The sequence below is a fragment of the Prionailurus viverrinus genome, chromosome B3, assembly GCF_022837055.1.
Source record: "Prionailurus viverrinus isolate Anna chromosome B3, UM_Priviv_1.0, whole genome shotgun sequence".
Lineage (NCBI taxonomy): Eukaryota > Metazoa > Chordata > Mammalia > Carnivora > Felidae > Prionailurus > Prionailurus viverrinus.
In genome coordinates, this window is record NC_062566.1 from 95,090,832 (window position 1) to 95,115,518 (window position 24,687).

Genomic DNA, 24,687 nt, shown 5'->3' on the forward strand with positions numbered 1-24,687 from the left:
GCCCCTCCCCTGCTCATGCTCTCTCTTTGCCTCTCAGAAATAAATAAAAAAAATTTTTTTAATTAAAAATAAACATTAAAAAAGGAAATAAGTAAGTACATAAGTAAAATAAGGAAGGAATGAAAATGACACTATTAACAGGGAAGTATAAAAGTGGGTTCCACGACAGGGCCTCTACTTGTCATGCTAGGAGTGGCACGCCCTTAAGATTCCCTTGAGGAAAGGTCCTCTTGAGAGAGGTTGGGTTTTACTTTTCTTTTCTTTTTTTTTTTCTTTTTTTCTTTTCTTTTTTTTTAAATGTTTATTTTTTTTTTAATTTTTTTTTTAACGTTTATTTATTTTTGAGACAGAGAGAGAGCATTAACGGGGGAGGGGCAGAGAGAGAGGGAGACACAGAATCGGAAGCAGGTTCCAGGCTCTGAGCCATCAGCCTAGAGCCTGATGCGGGGCTGGAACTCACGGACCGCGAGATTATAACCTGAGCTGAAGTCGGACACTTAACCGACTGAGCCACCCAGGTGCCCCTGGTGTTTATTTATTTTTGAGAGAGAGACAGAGCACAAGCAGGGAAGGGACAGAGAGAGGGAGACACGGAATCCGAAGCAGGCTCCAGGCTCTGAGCTGTCAGCACAGAGCCCAACTCGAGGCTTGAACCCACGAACCACAAGATCATGACCTAAGCCAAAGTCGGACACTTAACCAACTGAGCCACCCAGGCGCCCCTTGACTTTCTTTTCTGACAGCTGGTGCTACTCTCTGATAGTATCAACCAGCACATCACAGACTTTGCATTATTTGGAATCAGCTCACAGATTTTTAACTAAGGGTTGAAAAGGAAGGGAGAAAGAAGAAGAAAAACAAATCATGGCCATGACGCTTTCCCACGACGTTTCTACGTGTGTATTCTGTTTGTAAATCACATTAATCACCCTAAAACCTAAAATATAGCCGCTAGAGCACCATAAATGCTCTTACATGGGGAGTGGGGATATGCGCTGTTCTTTGCAGCACTGTAATGCAAATACAGGATTGGGGGGTGATAATAAAGAACACAAAATGTCAAATTTGATAGGGAGATATATATATATATATATATATATATATAATGTGTATATATCATGTGTGTATATATCATGTATGTATATATATAGGGATATACATATATATAGGGATATATATATAATGTGTATATATCATGTGTGTATATATCATGTATGTATATATCATATGTATATATATGCATGAGTATGCACAAAATGGTAGGAAACTTACCGATATTTATAATAAGATATTTCAAAAACAAAGGTCAGGAACTTGAGCAGGTAAACTGAAAGCATCAGCATGAGCTAATGCTTTACAGAAAGGTTTCTCAACCTCAACACTATTGACACTTGGCATCAAATAATTCTTTGGTGGTGGTGGCTGTCCTGCGTGTTATAGGAAATTTAGCAGCATCCCTGGCTATCTAGTGTGTAGACACTGGATGCCAGTACCAAGTCTCCTCTCCCCAGTCATGACAAGTAAAAATGGCCCCGAACTTTGCCAAATGCCTTGGGGGGGACAAATTTTCCCAGGTTGAGACCCATGCTTTATGGTATATTGTATCTTTGGTTCTGCCATTCCTACTTCCAAAAGTCACAGTAATGTCTGGAGTGCAACGTAGACTCCATGTTCTGACCCATCTCACTATTTTCCATGAAAAGGAGCCAGAGTTCCTTGATGGATATTGGACCCAGTCTTAGAGAAAAAGCAAGATAGGCTGAAAACATTCTGATACTGTCAGAAAGTAAGAACACTTTTAGAAAGTTCTTCTAGATTAGTGTTAAAAGAGGATTCCCACTGTTAAGGTAGAGAAAAACTAAACAAATTTATAAAGATAATTAATAGTAGTAATAGAGTCCATTGGGATAAGTTATGTCTATCAAAAGCATTATGATATAAAAATAGGTCATAAAATGAATATATAAGAAAGTTTGTAGTAAACACAACAGTTTACAGTATTGTTACAAACCCTTCTGCGCCCTCCCCAAAGCTGTTTATTAATCTATTTAAAGTAATACAATTTCCGTTCTAATTTTAGATAACACCTAATATACTAATCACAACTGATAAGTAGAAATAGGAAGGAAACCATTTTTAGGATTGCTTATACAAATCTTACAATTTCAGAGTTGCTTTTAAGTCTTAAGTAAGTCGTTACTAGGATATATGTTAATCATTTAGAATAGAAGCCGTTTTGGGGCACCTGGGTGGCTCATTCAGTTAAGCACCTGACTCTTGATTTTGGCTCAGGTCATGATCTCACACTTCCTGAGACTGAGCCCTGCAGAGGGTTCTGCACTGATGACGTGGAGCCTGCTTGAGATTTTCTTTCTCCTTCTCTCTCAACCCCTCCCCTGAGCTCTCTCTGTCTCTCTCTCAAAACAAACATTAGAATAGAAGCTGGTTTGCTTTGGTCGGTTATAGTTCTGTCCAGCATCAGTGTTGGGGTAGGAGACCCCTGGATTTCCTAATGGATGACCTTAAGGATGAACCCGTCCTAACAAAAGGTGACCGGGAGACTGTCTGGAGGAGCTAAATGGGAGCGTAAGGCTAACCCTTAATGTCACAGAGTTGTTCTACTAACCCTGCCACACCAGGGGATACAGTCAATGGTGAAGCTATTCAAGAGCATGTGTATGAAGGCCAGCTGTTAATGAAGCTAGCTTAACTTCAACTTCAGAAAGAGGTGAATGCCTATTAATTGAGAAATAAATGGACTTCAGCTAACTCATTTCCAAGTAGGGGGGGAAGGAGGCCTGAACACAAGAGTGAGCACACACTCCACAAACCAACCGTCCCTCACTTCCATGATTCCCCCAGCTTCTGCCCCTGGGCATCCCCTCCATTTCCCTGCTTCTAAGACAAGGAGGAAGAAGACAACAACAACAACAAAAAAAACATTGCAAGGACCTTTTAGGGTTTAGGCCAGACTTCCTGGGACAATCTGTCATGACCAAAGGGCTATAACATACTTTCTGAAATGGGTTTTTGATAGAGTGTGCTGTTACATAGTAAATGATATTAAGGGTTAGCCATGACTACCCTGTGAACATTCATTCGATTTTCCTTTGGGAAATAAATTCACATCTATAATCACATATTTTGGTAAAATGACCTAGTCTTCAGTGCCAGGGGATACTTCCATTTCCTGTGGCCATAGTGATTAGTTCAGGGATGAGTGTGTGATCCAATTCAGATCAGTGAGACAGAGAAAATGCCAGGATTTGTAGAGAAAAGGACCAGAAAATGGTGGCACAGTGTGAAGGGGCGAGGTTCTCAGGCCAGAAACAGCCATGAAGCCATTTTGCTGCCATTAAGGGAATGGACCTGACGATAAAGGAACAGCCAAAAGGTGTAAAAACCTGAGACTCGGAGTTTGAGTCTCGGGCTCTTAGTGTACCCAGAGCCAGGGCTAAATCCAACTATTCAGTTCTGGAAATGAATTCTCTCCATGTTCTTTTAAAAATGGAAGCCAGTATGTGAAGAGTTTTCAATGACTTGCAACATAAAGTATCTTAACAAATATGGTATGTTCCCCAAATGTTTAGAAAACACACAAAACATGAAAACCAACCCTGCAGTCACCTCTGTAGAGGGACCCTAGGAGTCTAGGTTAGGAGAAGGCTTCCTTTCCATTGTGTATGCAAATGAACTGCTTTTATTTTCTCTTTGCTTTTAACTGTGTGTGTCTTCTTCAGTGAAAAAAAAAAGTAGCTGAAGTTTTTAATAAACATGTCTTAAATCTGTGGTTGTCGGGGCGCCTGGGTGGCGCAGTCGGTTAAGCGTCCGACTTCAGCCAGGTCACGATCTCGCGGTCTGTGAGTTCGAGCCCCGCGTCGGGCTCTGGGCTGATGGCTCAGAGCCTGGAGCCTGTTTCCGATTCTGTGTCTCCCTCTCTCTCTGCCCCTCCCCCGTTCATGCTCTGTCTTTCTCTGTCCCAAAAATAAATTAAAAAAAAAAAACATTGAAAAAAATCTGTGGTTGTCAAATGTAGGGCCAGTTGCATCCAAATCACTCCAAGAGCTAATTCAGACCACAGGTTTTCCCTTGGAGCGTCTGATTCAGTGGGTCTGGGACAAGACCCAAGAACCTGTATGTTTTCCAGTTTTCCCACTGATTCTGATGGCCAGTCAAGTAAGGACATTATTCAAATTTGTGGTTCTCAGCCCTGGCTGCACATTGGGATAGCCTGGGAGAATTTCCAGAAGTACCCATGTGCGAGTGCTGCCCCAGAACCAGAAGAATTAGGGAAGATTCTCTGGGGATGGTATCATATAAAGCTCCCTAGGCTAAACCTTTAAAAATCGAGTCACATTAGCTGTTGGAGAAGAGCTAGAGCAATTGTGATTCTCATCCATTGCTGGTAGGAATATGAATTAGTATAACCATCTTGGAAAATGCTTGACATAATGTCTTCCTTACAACCAAGCAATTGCACTCCTAGGTATATGTCCAAGAGAATTGGGTGTCTGCAGCACCAAAAGACATGTACAAGATTATTCACAGAAACTTTATTTGTAATCACCCAAAACTGGGAACAATCCAAATGGCCATCAACAGTAGAATGAATTTCTAGAGTTGAGACACAAGAAGGACTTAATTTTAAAGAAAATGTTTATTACTTAAATTTATGTGTTATCTATAGCAGATACACTGGACAGAATAAAAAGCTACAGAGAGTTGTATGTGGAAAGTAAGTTTCCGCCTCATCCCTGCCCTGTAATCACTCGGTTTCCCTTCCCAGAGCAGTTGTTAACAGTGTCTTCCAGAGATATTTCATGCACAGAAAGACCCATCTGTTTCACCCAGAAAAAACAAACAAACAGTAGAATAAATAAACTGTGATATATTCATATGTTGGAATACTACATAGCATATAATGTATATATTGCATATAATATAAAAGAGCAAACTGTACATGCAACAATATAGATGGATCACATAGACATTATATTTGGTTAAAAAACCAGAATGCGGGGGTGCCTGGGTGGCTCAGTCGGTTGAGCATCCAACTTTGGCTCAGGTCATGGTCTCACAGCTCATGAGTTTGAGCCCCGGATCTGGCTCTGTGCTGACAGCTCACAGCCTGGAGCCAGCTTCAGATTGTGTCTCCCTTTCTCTCTCTCTCTCTCTCTCTCTCTCTCTCTCTCTCTCAAAAATAAATAAACATTAAAAACACTTTAGGGTGCCTGGGTGGCTCAGTCGGTTAAGTGTCCAACTTCAGCCCAGGTCATGGTCTCGCAGTCTATGAGTTCGAGCCACGCATCGGGTTCTGTGCTGACAGCTCAGAGCCTGGAGCCTGCTTCGGATTCTGTGTGTCCCCCTCTCTCCCTCTCTCTGCTCCTCCCCTGCTAACACTCTGTCTCTCTCTCTCTCTCTCTCTCTCTCTCTCTCTAATAAACATTAACCAAAAAATTTTTGTTTAATTAAAAAAAACAACAGAATGCATATTGTATGATCTTGTTTAAATGAAATTTAAGAGCAGACAAAATTTCGGGGCGCCTGGGTGGCGCAGTCGGTTAAGCGTCCGACTTCAGCCAGGTCACGATCTCGCGGTCCGGGAGTTCGAGCCCCGCGTCGGGCTCTGGGCTGATGGCTCAGAGCCTGGAGCCTGTTTCCGATTCTGTGTCTCCCTCTCTCTCTGCCCCTCCCCCGTTCATGCTCTGTCTCTCTCTGTCCCAAAAAATAAACATTGAAAAAAAAATTAAAAAAAAAAAAGAGCAGACAAAATTTGTCCAGGGTGATAGGTATCAAGAGAGTGGTTACCTCTGGGGAGGCCTCTGGGGTCCTAGAAATGTTCTATATTTTGATCTGATGGTGTACCCAGGTAGTTGGCCTTGTGAAAATTCACAAAGCTGCATGCTTGAGATTAGTGTACTTCGCTGAACATGTGTCATATTTTAATACAAAGTAAAAATAAAAACAAGCAGGAAAAAAACATAATGACTCTAATTGGCAGCCAGGATTGAAAGCCACTGTTTTGTAGCCTGCAGCCTCAAAACGGCATTTAACAAATAGGTCACGCTCTGCTTTGTTAATGAGATTTACCTTGTACCTCTTATTTCTCTGAACCCCTTCTTTCAGTGGACCCACCCTGAAACTTGCCTTCTCATCGCCAATCCCCACTGGCCTGGGGGTTAGTGGGAAAGAGTGGAACGAAATGCTATAAATGTGGTACTATTTCTCTAAACCTCTATTTTGAATTATAAGAATGTCTTACGCAATAATAGCACTGGGAAGGATAATTGACATCCAAAATTTATCTGGATCTTTTTGTCTCCTGTGATATTTTCTGAACCGTGATATGGATTATGACTTGCTTTGTAAACACTGTTCAACGAAGAGGTTTCTTAGCACCACAGCCTGAAAGTGCACTTGATCTGAAAATATCTAGCCCTGCCTTCAAATTCTGCTCACAGCTACCTGACTAGGAAGCCAATTGCATTAACGGCATTACAGCCTCAGCTCTAGAACATTCTTAATCAAGTGCCATACCTTGGGAGGAAACCAGGGCTGGCTGAGGCTTCTCGATTCTGTCCAATGCCGGCATCTGAAATGAAAGCAAGTGGTCACATTTTTTGCTTTCAGGTTAAAGGTGTCTGTTCAGTTTCTGGAATGAATAGAAATCCTGTTCAAGATTAGGATTATACAATTCTTAGGACCTCCCCTATTTAAGGTTGGAACCTTCTTTTCCAAGTAGTTGGTCTTATCACTGACCCTAGAAAATACTCTTTTCCTTATTTCAACAATGATTATGAAACGCTACTCTGTAAAGGAATGTGGTCAGAATGCCAAGCAAATAAGGCCTAGCCTTAACCCTTATGGGGTTTTTCAGAGGCATATCATATGTGCAGAAGTGAACATACTATGTTGCAGACTAAGCAAGAGTTTAAAAATGTAGTTCAAGCAAAGCAGCCCCAGGGTTCAGATGCGGCTGGGATCACTTCAGATTAGGAGGAAATAGCCAGGAGTCCCTCTTGACGGTCTCTACCCCATTTCAGCTTTATATAAAGAGCTGTAAGGGGCAAGAATAATTGAAAAGCGATTCAAACCCTACCAGAACCTCCTGAAGAGCATCAAAGGGAACACAAGAGATCAATTAGAACAAGTCCCACACCCCCCTTCATTTCTCTTTGCCCACACACTGCGTTTCCAAGAGCCAAGTGAGCAAAAGGATGGAGCGTGGGAGACTGACAACCCCGTGCTCGTCACTCCTGTCCTGTAACAGATGGCTCCTGTCATCTTCTACCATGAGCCTTTGATGTCGCTCCTCCTTCCTCTGTGCCCATAAAACAGTAAGAATACTAATATCTCACACTCGAATGACACTAGTGGTGTGGTTAGCCTGAGTACTTTTCCATTTACTTTTCGCAACCACCCTGTGAGGTAGATGTCACTCGTGTCCGTTTTACAGATGAAGAAACCAAGGCACAGAGGAGTTCAGTAGCTGGCCAGGTTCACACCGCTGGTACATGGTAGAGCCAGAACCTGAATCTGGATGCTGAGCCCATGCTTCTAGATTATATTCAAATTCTAGGGCACTGCTCCTTGGGCAAGGCATTCCATGACAATGGGAGCTGATGCTTACAACCCACGCTCTCATTTAGCCTCAAAGTGTTTCTGAATATGTTGCCTTCAGCAAAGGCAATCTGGAGCAAGAAGAACAAAGCTGGAGACATCATACTTCCTGGTTTCAAAGTATACAACAGAGCTATAGTGATCAAAACAGTATGGTACTGATGGAAAAACAGACATTTAGACCAATGGAACAGAATAGAGGGCACAGAAATAAATACATGCACGTATAGTCAACTGATCTTTGACAGGGTGCCACAAACAATTGGGGAAGGATGACCTTTTTAACAAGTGATATTGGGAAAACTATATCCATATGCAGAAGAAATGAAATGGAACCATTATCTCATGCTATATACAAAAATCAACTCAAAATGGATTAAAAACTTAAACACAAGACCTAAAGTTATAAAAGTACCAGGAGAAAACATAAAGGTAAACTTGTTGACATTGGTCTGGGCAGTGATTTTTTTGGATGTGACCCCAAAAGCAATAGGCGATGCAAACAGAAATGGACAGCTGAGGCTGCATCAAAGTAAAAAAGCTTCTGCATAGCAAAGGAAACAATCCACAGAGTGAAGGCAACCTACAGAATGGGAGAAAATATTTGCGAACCATGTATCTCATAAGGAGTTAATATCCAAAATATTACAAGGAACTCAGACAACTCAAAGCAAGCAAACAGCCTGAATTTTAGAAATGGTTAAAGGATCTGAATAGAAATTTCCCAAAGGAAGACATATAAATGGGCAACAAGTATAGGAAAGGTGCTCAATGTGACTCATCACCAGGGAAATACAAATGAAACTACATACCTCATATTTGTTGGTCTGTTGCTATCAGAAAAACAAAACGTAAGTATTGAGAATGTGGAGAAAAGGGAACCTTTGTGCACTTTTGGTAGTCACTATGAAAAGCAGTATGGAGGTTCCTCAGAATGTAAAAATAGAGCTATAAGTCTAGCAATTCCACCACTGGGTAGATGTCCAAAAGAAAATTAAACCACAATGCTGAAGAGATATCTGTACTCACCTATTTATTGAAGCATTGTTCACAATAGCCAAGATACTGGAGCACCATAAGTGTCCATTGATGGATGAACGAATAAAGAAAATGAAATACACACACACACACACACACACACACACACACACACACACACACGTTGGAATATTAGTCAGCTTTTAAAAAGAAGGAATTCTCATCATTTGCAATAATGTGGATGAACCTGGAGGACATTATGCTAAGTTAATTAAATAAGCTAGACACAGGGGCGCCTGGGTGGCTCAGTTGGTTAAGCATCCAACTTCAGCTCAGGTCACAATCTCACAGTTCGTGAGTTCGAGCCCTGCGTCGGGCTCTGGGCTGATGGCTCAGAGCCTGGAGCCTGCTTCCAATTCTGTGTCTCCCTCTCTTTCTGCCCCTCCCCTGTTCATGCTCTGTCTCTCTCTGTCCCAAAAATAAATTAACGTTAAAAAAAATTTTTAAGCTAGACACAGAAAGACAGGTACTGAATGATGTCATTTCTGTGTAGAATTTACAGGAGTCAAACTCTTAGAAGCAGAGAGCAGAGTGGTGGTTGCCAGGGGCTGAGTAGTGAGGGAAATGAGCAAATTTCATTGAAGGGCATAGAGTTTCAGATATGCCAGAGGAGTAAATTCTGAATAGCTCAGGTACAGCATGGTGACGGTAGTTAACCATACTGTATGGTATACCCGAAATTTGCTAAGAGAACAGATTTTAATTGTTCTTACACAAAGTAGTAATAGTGAGATGATGGGTATGTTAATCAGCTTGATTAAACAATTCAAAGTGTATACATAAATCAAATCACATTGTACACTTGAAGTATATATGATTTTTATTATATCTTAGTAAAGCTGGGAAAAAATGTTACCCATTCATGTCTGTTGGTGCCATGTCCACATTTAGAGTATTAAAGACAGTCTGTGACTCCCAGGAGCCATTAGAAATCCCATATTATTGGGGCACCTGGGTGGCTCAGTTGGTTACATGTCCAAATCTTGGTTTCAGCTCAGGTCACAATCTCATGGTATGAAACCATGTTTGAGCTCCATGTTGGGCTCTGTGTGAGCAGCACGAAGCCTGCTTGGGATTCTCTCTCTCTCCCTCTCTCTCTGCCCCTCCCCCACTTGTGCGCGCCCGCACGTGCTCTCTCTCTCTCTCTCTCTCTCAAAATAAATAAATAAATAAACTTAAAAAGAAATTCCCTATTATCTGCCTTGACCAGAGTATGGGCTCAATAAACATCTGATTCTTTTTTCCTGTATCCCATCCCCTTGCCAGTGCCTACCACAATGCCCTGCCCATACTTGGTAATCCAAAAATATTACTTGAATTGAAGACAATAAAGACACTAAATAAATTTACTCCAGAATTTTAGGCACAAGCTCTATATACCACTTTCATTTCTCAGACTACACTTTGCATATTTTGTGCTGTAAAACAAATAATAAATAATGTCAGGAAAGCTTATCACAGACCTTTCAGATGAATTATGGCAGACTAATAGCCATCTTGCCCCAAAATAACATCTGAACTAATGCATTAGTATGATTACTCTCAGCCTCTGGGTGAATTTAAATCATTTTTCTTCTTCCTCTCTCTCTTAGGAAAAGCAATGATTAACCTGTTTGTGATAGATTGGAACTGGAAAAATAAGACTCATGACCACAGAGCATGACTAATGGTCAGAGAAAGGGACCAGCAATACCCACAGAGCTCTGTCCTTGGCTCCCCATTTATTCTTGTGCCTCTGCCCCGGTCCTCATGCCACATGGTCTGTGTGCTTTGGGCTCTGCGTTCTGTCATGTGTGGCGAGAGCTGCTGGATTCCCTGCCCAGACTCTGCTGCTGTAAATCATGTCTGCTCGGGGCTGAGTGTGCTGTGTGCCGACATTGGAACTGCCAATATTTAGAATACCGCAGACAAGCTTCTGCTGCAGGCTTCTCCTTTGGATCTAAAAAGTACCCTTAAAAAAAAGGCATTGAAATACTGGGGGGGGGGGGGGCGTCTAAGTCTTAATAGGATGAATTCTAAAGCACTATTCAATCAGGAAAACTAAACTTCAGATGATTTTGAGGTTACCTTTTAGGGCATAGGATGTGGATTTCCAACTTTATAGAAATAGGGGTTCTATCTTAGGGGGAGCACTTTTAGAAACTGAGAAAGAAGCCTATACACCTTCTCCTAAAATATTCCTCCTGTAGTTGGGGTGCCTGGGTGGCTCAGTCAGCTACGCGTCTGACTCTTGATTTTGACTCAGGTTATGATCTCATGGTTAGTGAGTTCGAGCCCCACATCAGGCTCTGCACTGACAGCATGGAGCCTGCTTGAGATTCTTTCTCTCTCTCTCTCTCTCTCTCTCTCTCTCTCTCTCTCTCTCTCTTTGCCTGCCCCTGCTCCTCTCAAAATAAACAAACAAAAAATATATTCCTCGTATGATCAATTAAGTCAAGGCATTTTGGTGCAAGGATGACTCCTTAGGGATTATATATATCCCTTTCTCTAATATGCTCTGGCCTGGAGCCTAAACCCCAGGCCTAGTCTGACTCGTTTGTGTTCTGTATCAACCAAGACCAACAACAGATCACATTTATGAAGACTGTGCTAACGCCAGCCACTGTTCCAACACGTTGTTGTCACTCATTTCAGTTTCACAACAACCCAACGACATAGGATTTACATCCCCCTTCTGCCCCATTTATGGCTGAACAAAATGAGACACAGAGAGGTATTGTGACTCCTTGTAGGTTGTAGATTGGTGGCAGAGCTGGGATTCAAACATAGCTCACCCCTTAAAGGCTGTGGTGTGGCTATACTAAGAAGGAATATTGGTCAATTATGGTGAGAATAAGGGAAGGATGAGGTAGAAGAAATGAGACGACACAGGAAATCAAAGATGGCTGCAGGTTCTTTGCCACTTCTCCCTTCAAGATATGGAGTCTATCTGGGCTGGCCCTGTGATTGTTTTGACTGGTAGAATGTGGCACAAGAGTCATTGTATGAGACACAGGCCTAAGTTTTAAGAGGCCTAGTGGCTTCTGCCTTTCTCCTGTTGGAAGTCAGATGTAAGGAAGCCCAGAGTATCTTGCTGGAGAGAGAGAGGTCACGTGGAGAAGACTGGAGAATGAAACATCTCATGGAGGGGAGACCATGTGGAGGAGGAAGGAGGCACCCCAGCCGATAGTACCAAGCACCTCCCCCCCAGTCCTGTGAGAGAGGGCTTCATGGACTTCAAGTGCAGCCCAGCTGCCAGCCAAATGGAATCATGTGAGTAACTCTAAGTGAGACCAACAGAGGAACCACCCAGTCTACCCATGATAGAGTAAGAAATAATAAATCTTGTTTTAAGGCACAGAGTTTTAGAATAGTTTGTCACACAGCAATAAGCAACTGATACAGATGGTTATTGAATTACTTGAACTTAAAGTTTCTTCTTGCGCTGAAAGTTTATGGCTCATGAAGTGAGATAAGCATATTTGGGTGGAGCAGAGTGCCAGACCGAGAAGTAAGTTGAGACCAGATGAGGAGGGCCTTCAGTGCCAAGCCGAGGAATTGGAACTGTAGCTGGTAGGTTCTGGAGATTTCTGAGGAGGGAAGTGATATGAGGAGATTGGTTTTGTTTTGTTTTTGTTTTTTTTTTTTTGGAAGATTAACATAGCAGCAGCATATGGAACAGACGTGAACATACAGAACACATGTGAGAGAGAAGAAGGCAGAAAGACCTGATTGCTGAACCAAAAGCATGCAGTTAAAAATTACTGAGCAAGAAGCCACAAAAGGCAGAATCAAATATTCCATCTTTAAGACACAGATGTTTTCTGCCTTAACTATAGACTCCATTAACTCTTTATCTTTTCCAACGATGAGTGTTCTTACTTTCAAACATTCATGGGAAGATACATGGTGTGTGATTAAGAGCCTGGGTTTTGAAATAAGAAAACTTTGGTTGTAAATCTGTTCTCTGTCACCTTCTTGCTGTGTGACTGTGAGAAATTACTGCACCTTGATATGTCTTACCTTCCTCGCTGTAAAGTGCAAATAATGGTATGCCTCATTGTGGGTGTTACAAAATAGGGACAGATGATGTCTGATGTGCGATGGTTGGTAAATAGTGCCTAAGTAATACAAATACTATGATGGTTGTTTCTCTCTCACAGAGCAGCGCATGTTAGGAGTTTCAGGTTGGTGGGTGGCTCTTCTTTTTTGTTTTTTCTTTTGTTTTGTTTTTCCCCTTCACCTATTTCACCCCCCTACCCCCACCACATTTCCTCTGGTAACCATCTATATTGTTCTCTGGAGTTAAGGTTATTCTGGTCATGACCATTCCCAGCAGGAGGGAGGTGAAGGAGTATGGAGGAGCACATCGAAGAAGTTTTATGGGGCTGATCTAGAAGTGGCACACACTTTACTCATATTCCATTGGCAAGAACTTAGGCACATGGCCACAGAGGCTGCAAAGAGGGCTGGAAAATCCCAGCTACAGTTCCATTCAGCGAAGACAGAAGGGGAAAGAAGACTTGGGTACTAGTTAACATGATGGAACTACTAAACCAGCCTGAAAATATCTACTATCAAACTATACTCATCTCTTGGGTTGTAGACTAAGCACCAGGAGTTTAAAATTTTCCACAAGTGACTCTCATGTACAACAAAGTTTGAGAGCCACTGGCTTAAGCCACCACTACCAGGGTTTGTTATTACTGGCAGCTCAGAGCATTTCTAACTCATAGGTTTTCTGAGGAAGGGCTTCTCAACCTTGTGTGAACATGGTGGGGTGGGGGTGGGGAGAGGGCTTTAAAATTTGTCAGTGCCCAGTGTGCATTCCAGACCAATCATATCTGAATTTCTGGGAGTGGACCTCAGCCATCAGTGGTGTTGAAAGCTCTCCAGGTGATTCCATTGCACAAGGAAGTTTGAGAACCACCACACTCAGAAGAGGAAAATTATTAGAGATTTGTCTCTTGGGCACTTCTCTGTCTCATGGGTTAAGCCCACAATTTTCAAACTTTCATGAGCATGGATATCACCTGGGGTCCTTGTTAAAATGCAGATGCTGATTCAGTAGGTCTGGGGTAGGGCCTGAGATTCTGTACTTCTAACAAGTTCCCTGGCGAGGCTACTAGCTCATGGACCACTCCTCAAGCAGCCAAGGATTAAGAAGCCATTTCCAGTTCTGGAACTCTGTTATAATTCAGCAGTTACAGGTATAAAGATTTTTGATAATTAGTAAAGACCAGAATATACTTTATTGTTCTTTCCTTTAACAGAACTATCATCCCATAAAAATACAATGAATACTTTCATATTTCAAAGTTGCTAGAGGGCTGTTTCAAAGTATTCCATGAGACATTCCAAAAAGGAAATATTTGATAGATATCTCCTCTTTGAGAAAAAGTGATTTGACCTTTTGTTCAAGGAAGTTAGAGAACTGTGGGAAAAGAGAATTTGTCATCATCTTTTATTTTAAAATAAAGTCTTCATTTTAACAAATTTATTGGTCTTTAATAAGAAACATGGACAATAATTTTAGAGGAAAATGAAGGAATGCTCTTTTAAAGAGGACACTAAATACAGACCACAAAGGAAATTGGTAAGTTTACCCTGGAATTAAAACTTTTGTGCATCAGGGCGCCTGGATGGCTTAGTCAGTTAACTGTTCAGCTCTTGATTTTAACTCTCACAGTTGGTGAGTTCGAGAAATTGTGTTCACTTGATTACAGAATACCTATCTTTTGCTTATTTTATTTTATTTTAGATTATTTATTTTGAGAAAGAGAGCAGGGCAGGGACAGAGAGAGAGGGAGAAAGACAGAATTCCAGGTAGGCTCCACACTAATAGTGTGGAGCCCAATGCAGGGCTTGATGTGGGGCTTGAACTCATGGAACCATAAGATCATGACCTGAGCTGAAACAAGACTTGGATGCTAAACCTGCTGAGCCACCCAGTTGTCCCTTTTTAAATTAATGTTTTAAAATAAGTATTATGTGCACATACTTAACAATTATTTTGTACTTAAAGATTTGTAAGTAAAAAAACCAAAGCCCATCATCACACTCAGTCCCTCTCTTGATTCCTGTTCCCCAGTGGCAACCACATTCACCTCTTTGGCCCTTTCTTCCAATATTTAAGTGAATAATTCTTAAATTGTAATTTTGATTTATCAATTTTAACTCTTACCTATTGACTTCCCACCAGTTGACTTCCCACCATTGTATAGTGGATTAAAATTGGCTCATCCTCTCCTTCCTAGTCCCCACCCTTCCAAACACACACACACACACACACACACACACACACACACACACCCCTGCATACATCCATTTGCAAGTGTATCAAACAACTGTCAATTCCGTTTCCCCACAGGGAAAGTACCTTTCTCCCAGAGATTTCTGGTCCCTCCCTGGGATGATTCCCAGGAATTCCCTCTGCCCTCCTATTTGCTAGGTTTCATGATGTCCTCTTAAGCGGTCAACTCCCTGACAGATCATCCTCACACTCAGTTGACACGTTGGCCAGATGGAGAATTCCAGTTTGAAAATCATTCCCCTGGGATATTTTCAGGTACTGCTCCACTGTCTTTTAGTGCAGAACACTACTTAGTTCTTTTCCTATTTCACAGCCCCTTCGTTCTCAGCTGGTTTTTGTTGGCACTGTCTTTTAGTGCAGAACACTACTTAGTTCTTTTCCTATTTCACAGCCCCTTCGTTCTCAGCTGGTTTTTGTTGGGTTGGTTGGTTTTGGTTTTCATCTTGTATTGTTTTCTTTTGTTGTTGTTCTTGTTGTTTGCCAGTTTCTCTTCTTGTTGATGATGTCTGTGTGTTGATACGCCTCACGGTTAAGTTCTCCAGATGTCTTTTCCTCTTCATCTGAATCCACTGCTTAGCTAATCTCAATCAGTCCCAACATGTTAAATTCCACCTCTTTGTTGATGGCTTGCAGATTTGTATCTCCGGCCTGGAGGTCTCCCCTGATGCCATGCTCAGATAAGCAACTGCCTCCTAACCATCCCAAATGCCTAATAGGCGTGTCAGACTTTACATCCCCAGAACTAATGTCTTCATTCCTCCCCCTCCACACGTACTCTTCTCACAGTCTTTTCATTTCAAGAAATGGTGACCCTGTCCTTTCAGCTGCTCAGGCCAAAAAACAGGCCAGGTCATCCCTGACTCCTCTTTTTCTCTCACATTCCACATACAGTCTGTCTGCAAACCCGGATCTCTGTGAAATGTTTCCTAATCCTAATCACTTCTCACTACTTCCTCTGCTTACTGTCCATGTTCAAGTCACCATCGCCTCATTCCTGCACATTAGCAAGAGCCCCCTAACTAGTCCTCTATTCTACCTTGGTCCCCCATAGTCGTTTCTGGACACAGCACCTAGAAAAGGAGTCTAACGTAAGTCAGATCATGTCACTCCTCTGCTCAGATGCTCTAGTGCCTTCCTGTCTGCAAAGTCTGGAACCATCTTCTGTCCCTTATCCTCAGCTCTCTGATTTAATCTCCTATTACTTTCTCTTTGCCTACTCCAGTCATTCACACTGCTGTCCTTGCTATGTAAACATGGGCCTTCCTAGGCACTTGCTATTATCTCCTTCTGGAGTGCCATTTTCCCAGATAGCCCTGTGGCTCACTCCCTTGCTCTCCCTTGAAATGTGACCTCCCTGACTGCCTGGATTAGTTTCCTGTGGCTCCTGTAACAAATGACCACAACTGGATGGCTTAAATCAACATAAATGTATTCCCTCACAATCTGGAGGCCATAAATCTGAAACCAGGATCACTAGGCCAAAACCAAGATGTCAGCAGGGCTGTGCATCATCTAGAGGCTCATCTTCTAGAGGAGAATTGGTTCCTTGCCCTGGACAGCTTCTGGTACTACCAGCAATCCTTGACTTGGAGCCACATGACTGCAATCCCTGCCTCTTCCTCTTCTGTATGTAATCGTCTTCCCCTTCCTCTCATTATGGACACTTATAAGTGGATATAAGGCCCATCCTAGATAAACAAAGATAGTCTCCCTATGTTAAGGTCCTTAATCACACCTTCAAAGACCTTTTTCAAATAAGGTAAAATTAACCAGTTCCAGGAATTAGGATGTGAATCTTTGGTGGGGGGAAGTATTTTTTAGCCTACAACAGTTTGCCCTCTGGCCCCCAAAGAGTGATGCGTCTCCCACATCTGTACCCAATTCATACATTTACAAGTCTCAACTCATTAAAGCATCCATTCAAGGCCAAAATCTCATCTAAATTTTTATCAGCTTCCAAGTCCCATATCTCATTATCTAAATTATCTAAACCAGGAATGGGGGACACTCTGTGTATGATCCATCCTGATGCAAAATTCCTCTCATGTGATCCATGAAACTAGAAAAGTTATCTGCTTCCAGAATACAATGATGGGACAGGAATAGGGTAATGGTTATGGACATTACCGTTACAAAAGGGAGAAAATGGAAGGCAGAAGGGAGCCACAGGTCCTAAGCAATATTAAAATCCAGTAAGGTTTCAAGGCCTGAAAATAATCTTCTGTGGCTCAAGGTAGACCTGTGGCTCTGCCCCCAGGGCCAAGGTTACCACACCACCCTGCCTAAAATTTGCACTCCCAGTTACTTTCTGTCTAACCACGCTTTTTTTTTTTTCATAACATTTACAACTACCTGACACATATAGCAGTAGATGAGAATCCTGTGCTTTGTGTTCAATTTTTCTGTAAACCTAAAACTGCTCTAAAAAAAAACAAGGTATATTACACTCGAAAAAAGTACAATCCTGCTCTTTTCATCATACCATTGTTTGGAAGAAACTAAGACAATTGTCTTACAGAGTATATCATATTCTGAACTTGTCTTACTATTTGCTCGTGGTATTATTGACTTGTTTCTTTCTCTTTAATTCAAGTCTAGAGGCTTGATTGGATTCAGGTTAAATATTTTTGGCAAGAATACTTCAGAGATGTTGTGAGCTTCATGTTGCAGCCTATCAGAAGGAACATGCTGTCAGATTGCCACACATTTAGTGATGTGAAGTTTGATCTTTTGTCTAAGGGAAAATCTGCCAAATCCCTTCCTTGTTAAAGGAACAACCTTCTCTTTGCAATAAATAAAAGGTCGGTACACTGACAGTGACCAGTCCTCCAGCAACCTTTCCTGATAGTTTTAGTATCTGTTGATCATTCTTGCCTTAATCAGTGATTACATTGGAGGTTGCAAAATGATTATTTTTGTAACTGTCGTTATGTCAACTTTTCTAATCCAGCAAGTCTTCTGTCCTTTCGTTTCCCTTTCTCTTTTTTTTCTATCACTATTATTCCATGTGTTGCCATTAGTGATACTCATTATTATCTCTGATGCTCTAATTGTTCTGACTTTGGCTAGTGAGAGCCCTTTGATCTGGTTCTGAAAACCTTTTGACACACTCCCATTAGCCTGTGAGCATGCATTTTCTTTCTTCTGAAACAATATGTCAAGACTCACCTTGTACTTTTCCTGCCTTAGACACAGACTCAGCCTTTTCCCCCAAAGTGCCTTTTACTGGAGAATCTTTTTGTGTTGTTGTTTTCTGATTATGAAAGCAATACAGGTCATCATAGAAGATCTGAAAAATAAAATATAAAGAAGAAAATGAAAACCACTATTGCTCTAACCACTCTTAACATTTATCGTACATATTTCCAGGTTTTTAAAATATACATCTATAGGTGAATATTTTAAATTTAAATTGCGGATGGATATTATGTATTTGGTATTGTACCATGCTTTTATTGACTATATATCATGAACTTATTTCCAGGCCATTAGATGTTCTTTAAAATAATTATTGTAATATTTTTTATTTATAGAATAAATTTAATGTTTATTTAATGTTTTTATTTACAGAAACCAAATGTTTTAATCTTTTCCAGAGCATCATAACTACCTTTTGTGATAAAACTAAAACCATTCCACAGCTATTAAGCTACATGCTAGAGCTCTGTGGAGGAATTAGGGCATTAGTTGAGTATCAAAAAAAAAAATAATGATGCAGGGGTGCCTGGGGGGCTCAGTTGGTTAAGTGTCTGACTTCAGCTCAGGTCATGATCTCGCAGTTGACAAGTTCGAGACCCATGTCAGGCTCTGTGCTGACAGCTCAGAGCCTGGAACCTGCTTTCGATTCTGTGTCTCCCTCTCTCTCTGCCTCTCCCCAGCTCATGTCTCTCTCTGTCTCAAAAATAAAGATAAACATTAAAAAAATTAAAAAAAAAATGATGCCATGGAATGAACACATCCCTTGAAAACAGAAATGCCCAAAAGACAGTATATTCATGCAAGAGTTACTTCACTAGTTACTGTAGTGGATGTGTTTCCTTGAATCTAGGTTCCCTAGTGTCTTGAAGACAACCACCAGGTAGAAAAAAACAAAAACAAAACACCAGGGACTATTTTAAGTGCCCCCAAATGAAATTGATTTTTAAAAAATATGGTTGACCAGCAAGTAAAAAGAGATTTCTCTTCTGCTACTTCCTTGCCATATGACCGTAGGATGTTACTTAACTGCTCTGTGACTTGATTTTCTCATTGATAGACTAGCAGTAGTTCCTTCCACATTGCATTGTTGTGGCAGTTAAGTAATCATTAAAGTGTTTATCGCAGGGTCTGGCATACAGTCAGGTTCAATAAGTGCTAACTATTGGAATTGTCACTGCAGGCTGGAATGGTGAGTAGGTTTGAGCCAACATTAATGGCAGAGAATGTAGGCTGATGGTGGTGGCACTGAGGGGCCCTCTGGGAGAAAGGACACTCCAGCACAGAGTTCAAGATGCACAAGTTGTGTGAGTGAGCCTGTGGATCAGGGTGGGTATCTATGTAGTGAAGCTTAGAGAAGACTGCTCTTAATGATAGCGCTGTAGCTCAGAGTAAGCATTTACCTTCTATCCGTCTTCCATGGCATTTTTCTTCATACACAGTCTACTGTTGCTGATGACTTGGATGAAAACAGTAGACGTATTTTTTATGGGGAAAGACTTGAAAATTTCTCATTGAAAAGTGAACAGAATATCAGCTAACCCATGCCAAGATGGGTTTTAGTAGAGTCCAAAGAGATCTTCATAGCTTTGAAATATTTTCAGTGTCTAGCTGATTCAAAATTCTCTCTATTCTTGCAGCCTCTGTCAGATCTGATCAATTTCTTAGAGGTACCCTGCTCCTCCTAATGGGATTGTAAAGTCAAGTGCATGCACAGACCACTTCTAGCCTTGGGGCTATGGAAAAATTACTTAGTCCCCTAGGTCCTGACTTTCCTCATCTTTAGAACAAGAATTACAATGGTAGTAGCCACTATACAGGTATTGTAAGAATAAAATGCAATGTCATACATGTAGCACCGAATCTGATGCCAATAATTCCTATATATATATATATATATATATATATATATATATATATATACATATATATATGAATAAACAACAAATGTTATATCTATTTACGATGATATAAGATGGAAAACCCTTATAGCTTCAGCATTTAGATCCTCCCTCCCATGACATTGTTTCTTTTTTTTTTTAATGTTTATTTATTTTTGAGACAGAGAGCATGCCAGAGGGACAGAGAGAGAGAGAAAGGGACAGAGGATCCAAAGTGAGCTCTGCACTGACAGCAGCAAGTCCAATGTGGGGCTTGAACTCATGAACCATGATATCGTGACCTAGGCTAAAGTCAGATGCTCAACCAACAGAGCCACCTAGGCACCCCCATTATTTCTTATCCACTTTGTCAACTAGATTGCCTGAGAGATATATTTCTTTGAATGTGAGGAACTTAGTAGGAAAGAATCTCCCATATCTATTTCCACTCTAGTTATCCATGAAATTTATTCATTAATTCTACAAATTGTATTGAGCACTATATTATGCTTCATTATGCTGGATCATGGGCATTCACAGGAGGTACATATATATGAGAAAGTTGAAACCATTTAGTCCCCTATGATATTGTTCAGGGTTGAAAATGGGAGTAGGCGTTTTCTTCCTGGCTGGCTTTTGGTGTCTTGTGCTTTAGACCTGCTGATAGTAAGATGTCTTCAGGAAATGCCAAAATTGGGCATCCTGCCCCCAACTTCAAAGCCACGGCTGTTATGCCAGATGGCCAGTTCAAAGACATCAGCCTATCTGACTACAAAGGAAAATACGTTGTGTTCTTCTTTTACCCTCTTGATTTCACCTTTGTGTGCCCCACGGAGATCATTGCTTTCAGTGACAGAGCGGAAGAATTTAAGAAACTCAACTGCCAAGTGATTGGTGCTTCTGTGGATTCTCATTTCTGTCACCTGGCATGGATCAACACACCCAAGAAACAAGGAGGACTGGGACCCATGAACATTCCCTTGGTATCAGACCCCAAGCGTACCATTGCTCAGGACTATGGAGTCTTAAAGGCTGATGAAGGCATCTCATTCAGGGGCCTCTTTATCATTGATGAGAAAGGTATCCTTCGACAGATCACAGTAAATGACCTTCCCGTCGGCCGTTCTGTGGATGAGACTCTGAGACTAGTTCAGGCCTTCCAGTTTACTGACAAGCATGGGGAAGTGTGCCCAGCTGGCTGGAAGCCTGGCAGTGATACCATCAAGCCTGATGTCCAGAAGAGCAAAGAATATTTCTCTAAGCAGAAGTGAGCAGTGGGCCTTTTTAGGGCCCGGCTGCATTGGCTGGCCATGAAAACAAAATCTCTTTTGTACTATTGTCATGCTTAAGACACAAGACTTTAGATTCAGTGCAGATGTGGTATGGGATGGGACAGGCCTTTCCTGCAGGGGTTGGGGAGGCCAGCCTTTCTTCCTCTGGAGAGAATGGCCCATGCTGTGCTATGGGGCAAGTCAACTGATGTGTACAGTAGTGGGGCATCACTTTTGATCTTTGTTTCTATTAAACTTGAACTGAGAAAAAAAAAAAAAAAAAAAAAAAAAAGAAAATGGGAGTACATGCCTGGTTTATAACCAGCCCTATTTAGCTGCTTATTTAGCAAGTCTAATATAGGTTCCTCTGCTTCTTGAAAGTTCAAGTTACTCCACTTTGCTTTTACTAAAGACCTAGATGGTACCTGTTTTCACTAACTGAAAGAAATCCAAAGAAGATTTCTCTTTTACAAAAACACAAAAGTAAAAAGTGATAACAGCGTTCAGTGTTTTGTTTTGCAGCAGCTGTTACAGAGGACCCACAGCAGGGAGAGTGTTCCCACCCAGCTCCTTCCTGGGGACTATACTCAGCATCTCAGTATCATGCTCCCTTAGCTTTGAACTGCGTCTCTGAGCATCTGGGCTTTATCTCCACTTAGTTTATGAGTCAGTTAGCAAGATGTATCCAAAGGTATCAGAAAACCATGAGAGGTTATTTTGGGGGTCTGGGAATGCTCAAATTTTCGTGTAAATTAGTGGGAATTGTTTCTTCACTTTATTCCATTTCTGCTTATGAAAGATTTTTTTGGTTAAAGTTTATTTATTTTGAGAGAGAGACAGCACAAGCAGAGGAGGAGCAGAGAGAGAGAGAGAGAGAGAGAATCCCAAGCATGGGGCTCGAACTCATGTAACTGCAAGATCATGACCTGAGCCTAAAGCAAGAGTTGGACGCTTAACCAACTGAGCCATCCAAGCATCCCACAAAAGCTTTCATAGGAATACTCTACTTTCAGATAGCAGGGGAAACCTGCATTCAAATAAATGTAGGATCTAAGCCCTTTAAGAAGACAGGACTTTCAAAGAGCCTCAAAGGGAAACTTAATAGGAACCCATGGGGGAGGGGAAGGAAAAAAAAAAAAAGGTTAGAGTGGGAGAGAGCCAAAGCATAAGAGACTCTTAAAAAATGAAAACAAACTGAGGGCTGATGGGGGGTGGGAGGGAGGGGAGGGTGGGAGATAGGTATTGAAGAGGGCATCTTTTGGGATGAGCACTGGGTGTTGTATGGAAACCAATTTGACAATAAATTTCATATATTTAAAAAAAAAAAGAGCCTCAAAGGTAAGGTGCACATTTGATAGCTTTGTCTGGAACATAGTCTCCAGATTATCTCACCATGAGTGGGTGAGGGACATGGCTATATCCCTGGAACGTTCCAAGTTCATTATTGAAGGATCTGTCATGGCGATGGTGACAGATTCATGCAGCCATCTTCTCAGAAAAGCATGACAGACTTGGGGACTGGAGTGTGTGTTTAAATTCTGGGTGCCTAAGCAATATTTTGGGAAAGGCCCTTTTCTAGCCCACAGCTTCTAAAAATGTTCTGGGCTTAAAGTTTTGGCCCAGGGGTTGAGGTGCTGTGCTATAGAATGCTTTGGGAATTGTTCAGTGACCTTAGGCAGGCTACTCCAAGTCTCCCTAAATCACCTGTGTGCATAGTTGAGCTATATTCAGCAATGAACGTCTAAAGAAGGAAAAGAGGACAATTGAGCGAATGCAGCGGCAGGGAGAGGAAGATAGAGAAATGGCTCCACTTGCCTATCTTCCCTAATTTATCCATTAAACACATTGTCTCAAGTGCCTTTTATGTGCCAGGCACCGTGCCAGCTGTCTGAACCTTGCAGGTTTCAAGGCATTCTCCTCCTTGGGTTGAAATGACTCAGAGACATAGTATTTATTTGTCCTTTTCATTAATTAGTACTAATTGCACCAACCACAGATCATACCCTGGGGTTCCCATCTTTATAGTCCCAGAAGGGAATGGAATGTTAGGGGTCAGGGAAATACCATCTACACCAGCCCCAGATCCCATGATGAAAGAATCACTGGTCTCTCTCCCTCAGGTCTTATCAGAGGTGAGAGTCTTATTTCTCATTGGCTCATTTCCCCCCTAAAACCCCATCAGAAAGAAGATAACCTATTATTGGCTGGGCAAGTTTAATAAATCAAACCACTCTTCTGGCTGGGTCAGGCTGACCAGGGATAAAATTAATATTTGCTTCAGGACACATGTTGAGTTCAACCTTTGTCTGTATCCAAAGTTTCTACCTTCAGGAGGGCGGAAATTAATACTCTTCAGCATTTGAAAATGCTAAATACACACACTGATGCGTGATGTACCTTTTCTTATGAAAAGCTGGAGTTAGAGCATCACAAACAAAACTTTAAAAAATACCCTCACCCTCCTGAAACCGATACTACACTGTATTTTAACTTGAATTTACATAAATACATTTATTTTAAATATATAAATTTAAAAAATAATAATAAAATTAAAGCATACTTCAACTAAAAAAATACCTCATTATCTGCAAAGGTGCTTTGTGGGGAAGCAACAACCCACCCCCCCCCAACTCAAACTACATGAAAGAATACAGAAATTTACATTGTGGTGGTACAAGGAAGTGCAAGCTTCCAAGCCGGTTAACTCGGGGGGGGGGGGGGGGGGGGGACAACAATGTCCACAAAGACCCAGGTTATCTTTGTGTCTTCATTCCACCATCTTTTGTATTGGCATCCTCCTCCGGGGAGCCTCACGGTGACTGCAATAGTTCAAGGTCTCAAACCTGGACACAGCACTATTCTCCGGAAGGAGAGAGAGACAGACTCTTCTTGCTGTTCTGTCATAGGAGCTTTCCTCAAGAGCCCCAGATTTCAGCACCCCCGTGCCTCACCAGTTCCTTTACATGGACAAGGACAAGGACAAGGGTAATGGGATTACACTTGCCCAGTCAGTGCCTCCCCTGGAACTAGAGCTGGAATCAGTCTCACCTGAGGCACCTAGCTGAGTAGGCAGGGAGGGATATCTGAACACAGTCGGTATTCTGCTAGGGAACAAGTAGGATCGTGGATGCTGGGTAGATAACATGTAGTTGCAGGAAACAAAACTCAATTTATGAGTAGATTAGGCTAAAAAGTATTTTCCCCTCATAACCTAAATTATTGTGTTAGCTGGCTGCTGGCATTGATTCAGCAGCTTGATGATGTCATGGTTAGACACTTGGTGAGGCTCTTGACCTTTCCCTTGTGTTTTTCACCTCTTGGTCCCAAGATCACCCTTTCAGATCCGTACGTCATGTCCAGATTCAAAGCAGAAAGAAAGGGGGAAGGGGCA

At 41.6% G+C, this 24,687-nt stretch overlaps 1 protein-coding gene across 1 annotated transcript; it reads left to right on the forward strand.

Moving 5' to 3' along the window:
• Positions 1-20,630: 20,630 nt before the first annotated feature.
• LOC125168724 (peroxiredoxin-1) lies at positions 20,631-21,561 on the forward strand. The gene has a single exon (XM_047863998.1). The coding sequence runs from the start codon at positions 20,697-20,699 to the stop codon at positions 21,294-21,296; it is 600 nt and encodes a 199-aa protein (XP_047719954.1). The 5' UTR covers positions 20,631-20,696; the 3' UTR covers positions 21,297-21,561.
• Positions 21,562-24,687: the final 3,126 nt, after the last annotated feature.

Coding starts and splice junctions, on each gene's coding strand:
- LOC125168724 (XM_047863998.1), top strand. CDS start 20,697: ATGTCTTCAGGAAATGCCAAAATTGGGCATCCTGCCCCCAACTTCAAA.